The 8,862-nt window shown below is 48.5% G+C and overlaps 1 protein-coding gene across 1 annotated transcript; it reads left to right on the top strand.

The window, feature by feature from the left end:
* Window positions 1–2,429: 2,429 nt before the first annotated feature.
* On the top strand, window positions 2,430–7,587 carry LOC111164395 (gasdermin-C). Its single transcript, XM_089899203.1, is given in 7 exon segments — window positions 2,430–3,113; window positions 4,114–4,148; window positions 5,558–5,697; window positions 6,019–6,148; window positions 6,596–6,616; window positions 6,619–6,667; window positions 7,347–7,587. Coding segments are annotated over 7 exon segments (1,224 nt in total). The 5' UTR covers window positions 2,430–2,505.
* Window positions 7,588–8,862: the final 1,275 nt, after the last annotated feature.

Raw genomic sequence — 8,862 nt, 5'->3', positions numbered from 1 at the left:
TGAGAAAGACTTTCCTGGGTCCTAAAGTTGAGTTTTCAAAAGGATTTATATACATTTCCAAGAGAGGAGAAAGTGCTTACACTTTTACCCAAGTTTTCTAAAATAAAGCTTCTAAGGAAAAGGAGGGGAAGGAAATCTCTTCCCTGATTTTCAACTGGGAGAAATAAGCCTCATTTCTTTTTGTTTGGTTTGGTTTTTTTTTTTTTTTTTTGCTGTACGCGGGCCTCTCACTGTTGTGGCCTCTCCCGTTGCGGAGCACAGGCTCCGGACGCGCGGGCTCAGCGGCCGTGGCTCACGGGCCCAGCCGCTCCGCGGCATGTGGGATCTTCCCAGACCGGGGCACGAACCCGTGTCCCCTGCATGGGCAGGCAGACTCCCAACCACTGCGCCACCAGGGAAGCCCTAAGCCTCATATTTTTAATTTCTATTTGTTCTTACACAGCCTTCCCATCTGTATACCGGAAATAAGACCATCTCTCCAGAGTTGATGTGAAGATCAGAGAAAAATGTCTGACAACGTGATGGACACAAGCTTATCCTCATCCTCTCCAGGTCACCTGGATGCTTCCCCATGACCTGATGACACGATCGGCTCTCTGGCAGCTTGTCAACCCCTCCCCCAAGTGTCCTCCTCCTCCAGTGATCGCCTCCTCCCACCCGCTTGCCCCTCATAGAAACTTCGTTAAGAATCTCCTACACCCTGTGTCCTCACCCCCTCCCTGGCACCCACTGGAGTCTGTCCTCTGGCGAATTTACCCCACGTACATCACCAAGGAACACACACTTGACTATTCTCTCCTTGGAGCTCTCTTCTCCCCGGATAGGATGACACCATGATCTATGGGGTCTCCATTTACGGGACCGTTTCCATTCTGCCTCCTTCATGGGCTCTTGTCCCCTGACAAACACTTAATCTTTGGTGTTAGGCAAGACTCAGGGCTCTGCACATTTCTCATGTGAAACTGGAAATCACCCTGGGTGAGGGCGGGATTGGGAGAAGACAGGTGATGGAGGAGTTTCGAGGAGAGTAAGACGAAGGGCAATAGGAAGACTTAGGAGGCTAAGATTCCATGATCCAGAGCTCAGCCCCGGACCCGGTCTCCTGGAAGAGAAGAGGGCCTGTCATATGCTTGCTTTTCTAGGATTTTGCGTTGGAAATTGAGTCAGGGACCTATTGGTGGAAAGAAAACACAGTGAGAAGAGTCACGTTGATCTGCTCCCTGGAGTTCGTCTGACAAACTCTGCTTGACATCGGGACGTCTGAAGATTGAAAGGGACCCTACTCAATTGGAATCTTTTCTCTACAAGACAAAACAATACACAGTCTGGTAAGTTCTAACTGGGGAATCAGGGGATGAATAAGAAGAGAGGATACTATTGCCAGAGACAGAAGTGTTCAGGATAGATTTGTCAAATGAATAGAAGTGTTTTTGTTTGAGGTGGTTTTTTTGTCCTAATCTGACCCCCAAAGAAAGTACTACTTCTTCCTAAAGTTCTCATTAATAAAGGAGAATTCCTGATAACAACATGCAAGCATGTAAGGCTCAGGGATGTATCTTTCATACATCTTTACCCAGGTCCAGGCTTAGAGAATCTTTTTTTGTTCTTGTTACTCTCTGTTGTCCATTGATCCCTTGCAGGGCCCACACGAGACAGAATTGAAAGTCACATCAGGGATTTTACTTGATCTGTTGAAAATTCTGTCTTTATTCAACACTCAGTGAACGTTCGAAAACTGAATTCTGTATAACTGGGAAATCTAATTCCTCTTTGCCCAGAAGAGAGCAATTCCAATGAATTACTCTCATTCAATGTGGTCTGTAAAATGCACTTCACATTTTTGTCTACCCAGCTATTCACTATTTACTCATGTCTGCATCCTTACTACGCTGGTTTCGATTACTACCTACACACAGATAACTCAAACACTTGGATCTCCAGGGCATTTCTTAGCTCTGAGCTCCAATCTATACGACTGCCTGGAGTTCATTTCTTTTTTGTGTTTTTTATAAATCTTTTTAATTTTTTTCAGATTTATTGAGATATAAATGACAAATAAAAATTGTATATATTTAAGGTTTACAACTTGACATTTTGATATACGTATATACATTGTGAAATGATCACCGTAATCCAGCTAATAAACATATCCATCACCTCACACACTACCTTTTGTGTGTGTGTGGTCAGAACACTTAAGATACGTCCTCAGCATATTTCAAGTATACGATACAATATTGTTAACTATAGTCACTATTCTGTACATTAGATCTCCAGGATTTTTTCATCTAGTACAGCTGAAGCTTTGAACCCTTTGACCAATGTCACTTCATTTACCCCCAGGCCCTGGACACCATCATACCCTCTGCTTCTTCTATGAGTTTAGCTATTTGAGATTCACATACATATAAGATCTTGCAGGGCTTCCCTGGTGGCGCAGTGGTTGAGAGTCCGCCTGCCGATGCAGGGGACACAGGTTTGTGCCCCGGTCCGGGAAGATCCCACATGCCGCGGAGCGGCTGGGCCCGTGAGCCATGGCCGCTGGGCCTGCGCGTCCGGAGCCTGTGCTCCGCAACGGGGGAGGCCACAACAGTGAGAGGCCCGCGTACCGCAAAAAATAAAAAAAAAATAAGATCTTGCAGTATTTGTCTTTCTGTGTCTGACTTACAACCTAAATTCACCTCCTATAATGTGCGTCCCTTCGGGAAGAATATCAAGGATCTGTACGAGGTTGCCCACTCTCTTCCCTGCCTCCCAACGGAACTTTGCACTCCCCTTCCATCCTCTCCTAGCAACATGCCCTCCCTGTTTGAGCCTATTAGCGAGGATTTGGTCAAAGAGCTTGGAGACAAAGACCTGAGGCCTGTCAAATACCTGTTGAGCACCAATAAATTCCGTCAGCTGGCGCTATTATGGAAGAAGAAGGGGACGCACGCACAGTTCTGGGGACAACCTGCTGTTCCAGTAGAATACACCCTCATGGATATCCTGGAGCCAAGTTCTTCAGTCCCAGGTAGTGTCAACCAGGGACGAAGGAGGCAAGGAGTGAAAAACAAGCGTGCTCAGATAGATTCTTGGTGCAACACCCAAGAATCCCTAAGACACCCGCACAGGTAGATATCAAACCAGCCTTGCCTAAAGGCACAGGGCAAGGAGCTACGATTATTTGAGAATCTACCAACTATCTGGACCCAGGCACTTTTTTAGCATATTGAATACTTACAGCAGCCTCTGAAGTTAGGAATAACATCGCCATTTGCATAAGAATAAATTGAAACTTACAAAATAATTTGTTCAAAGTTAACACACCTGGGAACTGGTAGAACTGGAATCCAAATCAGGTCTGTCTGGCTCCAAATCCCAAACATTTTCTGCTCAGTGAGCTGCATCCTGGGGCTGATGCTGTGCCTGGAAAGAGGATGCTGTGTCTCTCCTGGACCACTGTTCAAGTGATGCCATCATTTCTTAGGGCTAGGGCGTTATCCCTTGATGAGGTGCTTAGTTAACATGCAGGTTCCAGGTTTCTCTTTAGAGAATCTGATTCAGAAGAAACAGAGTGAGGTCAGGGATTCTGAGTTTTTAAACAATCATCCCAGGTGATTCTGATGCAAGGGGTCCCCAGGCCACACTGAGGAAAGCTGCCCCACCTGATCCGGAGGAAGAAGCTGGGGATGGGCTCGGGGGGGACTACAGGTGCAGGGATGTGAAAGGATCCAGCAGGAATAACCTGGGCTCTCCTGACCTGGCTTCTTCCCCATCCAGGCATTCTTTTCATCTCAGATGATGATAAGTGGAAAACCTTTCCAGAGGTGAGTTCCTGAGCTGGGCAGGTTCTCTGCCTACCCCTGAACTCTGACCCCCTCTGGATGCTAATAAGAGCCATGCAAGGGGCTCAGCCAGCAGACCCAGAGGGAAGCTAACCTCCTCCACAGCCCGCCAACTGCTTCTGTCTTTTACAAGCCATAGACTCTTGGGGCCACAGAGGAAGGCACCTTTCTCGTGTGTGTGTGTGTGTGTGTGTGTGTGTTTGCGCGTGCGTGTGTGCACATGTGTGTGTCTTGGGGGAGCGGAGGTTAACTCTTGGTGAGTGAGTCCTTCTGTTTATCTTTCCAGAAGAGCGTCAGCTGCAATCGGCGATGGGCGAGTGGGTGATTTTACAGCCAGAAAAGTGGGATCTGATCCCTCCCTGAGGCCTCTTGTCACAACCAGAATGCCACGTGATTGCCTCTGCTGTCCTTACCCAAGTCGCTGGGTCTGGCTCCCTGGGAGGGAAGGGGTAGATAGAAAGGGGACGGGGGTCAGGGAAGTAGGGGGCAGAGGGTCAGAGAAACCGAGTGCCTTCAGAGACTAACTCTTGGGTAAGGATTTAATTTCTCTTCTAGGCACCATCCTCCCAATGGGTGAGTGTGTGTTTCCTGGGATGGGGGATGGGTCCTAATGGCACACATACGTCTGGAGAGCAGGGCAGATGGCCCCTGCCTTTGCCACCGCTGCCCCGGGGCCTGGCCCTAGTTTCTGTGGAATGGGAGGGGTTCCACACGACCAAGGAGGGGGAGGGACAGACAGGGATGGGGGCAGGAAGAGGTTAAGCAAAAGGGAGAAGGCGTTAAGAGGGCAGGACTCTCCAAAATGTCTCAAAAGTAAAGTTGGGGGATGAGAAAGGGAGATGATCACTTGTGACTCTCTTTCCAGGAAGAATACGGGAACCCACTGGCCAAGGTCAGTGTTTATTAAGAGGGAAGCTGGGACTTCCTGGGTGGGAAACTGCAAAGCCAACTACCCAAAAGGTGGCTTGCATGCAACTTACAAAACTGAGCTCTACTTCCAAATCGACGCTTTGTTCAGCCCCATTCGTTCATTCACTCATTCGTGCATGCACGCAACAAACACTTGTTGAGGACTTGTTGGGCAACAGGCACTATTCTGAGCAGTGGGGATACGGCCGTGGACCAAACAGAAATGTCTGCCTCACTGGACCTCTCCCTCTCGGCAGATCAGCTGGAGGCCACCTGAAGTCTCCTAGGAGGAGCAGAGAACCCCCAACTCCATTCCTTGCTTAATTTTGTGTGGTCACAGACGATACAGGCAGAATTACATGATAAGGAGGGTAGTTCATGTGTGCCAGGTACTCCCCCAAGCATTTTACATACATGAACTCATTTAATCCTCATAACCTTCCCACTAAACAGATGTGGAAACTGAGCCCAGAGCACCTAAGATTCTCATCTCTAGAGCCCAACGTTAGAATCCACGTTATTCTAGACGTGTCCCAGAAAAGAGCACTTGGTCATTTTCTTCCACTTCCCACGACCTCTTTCCAGAATCTCCTTCTCTCCTCCCTGCCTTCTACCCCACCCCGGGTCCCTTCACAGCACTAGGATTGCCCATCATTTTAGCCTATTATGATAGCTCCATCCCCAGAGCTCAAACATGCCATCTGCAGAGATGCTTTTGGTTGGTAGATAAACGACATGGAGGTGCCTGGCTTATCACACCACGGATGTTCTAATCAGAGAACTGTCCCCACTTTCTGGTTGATGTTGATGCCTGAGGACAGATTTCAAGCACCTACAAAAGGAGGTTTCCAGGGAAATGGAGGCAATGGCCCAGCTCCCAAAGGACACTCAGGATGCTATTCTCCATAATATCCTGGCCAGGCTCAAGGACCGAGAGGCTCTGCAGGACCTCATGGACATGGCGGGGGGGTCCCACTCTACCTAAGGCTGATCAAAGTTGTGAAGGGGCAGGTTTAGGAGATAGACTGCCAAGATACATGGGGAAGGAGGGCTGCAGAAGGGGGTCCCAAACGCTGGTCCAGGCACAATGACCAGGTCCAGGGCATGCAGCCCACATGCTGAAGCTGCTTGGAATCTGGGGGGAGGTGAAGATCCCGCCCCCTCCCACCTTGGTTAATCACTTGTAGACTCAAAAGATACTGGCAAAACTGCAAAACAACATCACTATTGCTATTACTATTATTGTTGTTGTTGTATTACTAATAATACCGGTTTCCTGTAGTTGGATCGGGGCCCCTCGGATCATCTGGACAGCTTTGGTGGCACCTTCCTAAGTGAGATGCAAGAGGACTCAAGAAATCTATGGCTCAAGTTAAGACTGCACATCATTTCCCTCCTTAAAGCCATACTGGGTAAGAGTAATTTGAGGGAAATATGGGAACGTCACAAATTTGGCCTCTAGACCCAAAAAGGATGGGGTTAGATGCCACCCACCTCTCTAAAACCCGTCTAATACCATGGTCTTCATCTCACATCACGCCCCTCTCCAAGGTCAGGAGGAGTCAGTGAGATAAATTCAACGTATGATACAGAACCAGCCCGGGATCTAGAAAGACCAGCCCAAGTTCACCCAACCTATCATTGGGTGTGGATGATTCCAGGCTCCAGCCTAGAATCCCACCCGCTGGACCATGTTATGTAGCATCCTGGAGACCATCCCAAGAGCAGAAGGAGGGAACTCGCCTTTCAGGTCAAGCGGGTTTTATTCCTCTGCCTTCGGGAGGTCTCCTAGCTCACAGTAGGGAAGAAAAATCTGACGACTCATCACTCTCTCTCCCCAAATGTCCCCTCGTTCCCAGGGCTGAGTGACACCCAACATGACTACTGGCCTGGTCCGTGGAGAAGAGGATCCTGCTCCAGCAGCGGGCGCTGGGAAGAAATCAATCCCCAGGGGCCAGCCTCCAGGGATGGGGGTGAGGGAGCCAGGGATAAGAATGATCCTGAGGAAAGAGAGGTGACGTAAGATTCTGCTGAGAGGGGAGAAAGGATCCCGTGTGGCCACCGGGAATCCTCTGGCTGCCTCTCCCTCTGGGGAGCAAGCCCGGTGGGTGTGAGTCTACCTCAGGGGGGTCTCCGTCTCCATGGCAACCCCAGCAGAGGGCGCCCACAGTTCTAAAAGAGGAATACAAGTTTGGGGGGGCTCAGGGAATCTGAAACACCTCTGCTTTCCTCACACAGTTACCATTTGCAAATTGCTCTTTCTCTCTCCACATACATGTATACATGAGTACATATGTGTGCACAGACGTATGCACATACACACACACATTGCACACATGTACACATACACATGTAATTCCAGATACCACTATTCTGCAAGGTCAATGTTAGTATCACCATTTAGCAGCTGAAGAACCAAAGCGCAACAATTTCCAATGACATATCCAAGATCACACCGATCAAAGGACAGGACAGGACGAGACTCCTGGTCCCCTTGACTCCATGACTTTGCCTCTTCCATGCCCCGGTGAGGCCCCTGGCTCTCGGGACAGAAGGTTTTGTCTCCTGATCTCAAAGGCTGACCTGCAACACCTGACCTCATTTCTTCCAGGTGAGGAGCATCCTGGAGCCCAACTTCAAGTACCCTTGGAACATCCCCTTCACCCTGGACCCCAAGCTCCTCACCCTGCTGCAGGTAGAGGGCTTGGCCATCACCTTCAGCCTGCTGGAGGAGTGCAGCCTGAGGGTGGCTCCCGACAGCCCCAAGGCGACCTGAGACCTGGAGGCCAAGAAGCCCTTGTTCGCCCTGTACGGGTCCCTCTCAGTGCCGCAGCAGCTGGCCGAGGCCTGAGCCCTCCCCAGGGCGCTCAGTCCAGAGAGGCCTGGCCACACCCCCGTCTGTGCTGTGAGCATCCTTGGTGCTCAGGGAGCCCGGGGCCATGCTTCTCTGCCTCTCCAGTTTGGGTGCACAGGGACCAACAAAGACTCGAGGGAACATTCTGGGGTGACGGAGATATTCTGTATCTTGTAAAAGGTTTATGAATTTGTCAAAACTCAACAGATAGCATCTAAAGATGTGACCACTTTACTGCGTGTTAATTTTACTTCAAAGCAATGTACACAAGTATTGAACTCTCGTTAATATGCACTCTGAATTGTATTGGGTAAAGTGTACTGATGTCTGCAACTTACTTTGAAATGTATCAGAAAATAAGGTGAATTGATGGATGGATAAATATGTGATCAAGGAAATGTGGTGAAATATTTAAAACAGGAGTTCTTTTTTATTCTTGAAATGTTTTTGTATGTCTGGAATTGTTTCAAAATAAAAATTACCCCCCCACACACACAATTATATCTGTATGTCCATCAGTCATCCTGTGAGTATTCCTGACTGTGCCTTCTGAGCTGTGGATTAGGTTCTTCGTCATTTAAGGAAGATTCACTCAACATCATTAAACACGTTATACATTCTGTTTGTTGAATTCTCTGTTTCAGTCACCAAATGTCATTTGGGTCCTCTAAATACACTGTATCTTGTCTAATTGCTCTAATCTCTCCTTTTTCCCTTTGCATTCTCTGAGATCAGAGCAGGTCTTTCCTTGATGCCTGTGATTTCAACCCTCAACTGCAATTATCGTTCTATTGCTTTTCTAATTTATTAGTTCAGAAATTGTCATTCTGATATTCAATTTGTTTCCTCAGCTTTGCAATCTCCCTTTTCACTTAATTCTGTTGTTTCATCTTCTCATCTTTGAGGTCTTGCTTTATTGAGATGATTTTGCTTTGATACAAAATAATTAAGATACTGTGTGCTTTTCTTTTTTTTTAATTATTTTGTTTATTTTTGGCTGCATTGGGTCTTCACTGCTGTGGGCAGGCTTCCTCTAGTTGCAGCGAGGGGGGCTACTCTTCGTTGGGGTGCACAGGCCTCTCACTGCCGTGGCTTCTCTTGTTGCAGAACAGGGGCTCTAGGTGTGCGAGCTTCAGTAGTTGTTGCTCGCGGGCTCTAGGGCGCAGGCTCGGTAGTTATGGCACACGGATTTAGTTGCTCCACAGCATGTGGGATCTTCCCGGACCAGGGCTCGAACCCGCGTCCCCTGCATTGGCAGGCGGATCCCTAACC

This window comes from Delphinapterus leucas, chromosome 17 (assembly GCF_059928025.1).
Source record: "Delphinapterus leucas isolate spDelLeu-1000000601 "Yukka" chromosome 17, BTC_Dleu_Yukka2, whole genome shotgun sequence".
NCBI classification, from domain to species: domain Eukaryota; kingdom Metazoa; phylum Chordata; class Mammalia; order Artiodactyla; family Monodontidae; genus Delphinapterus; species Delphinapterus leucas.
This window is presented reverse-complemented; position numbering and strand designations above follow the sequence as displayed.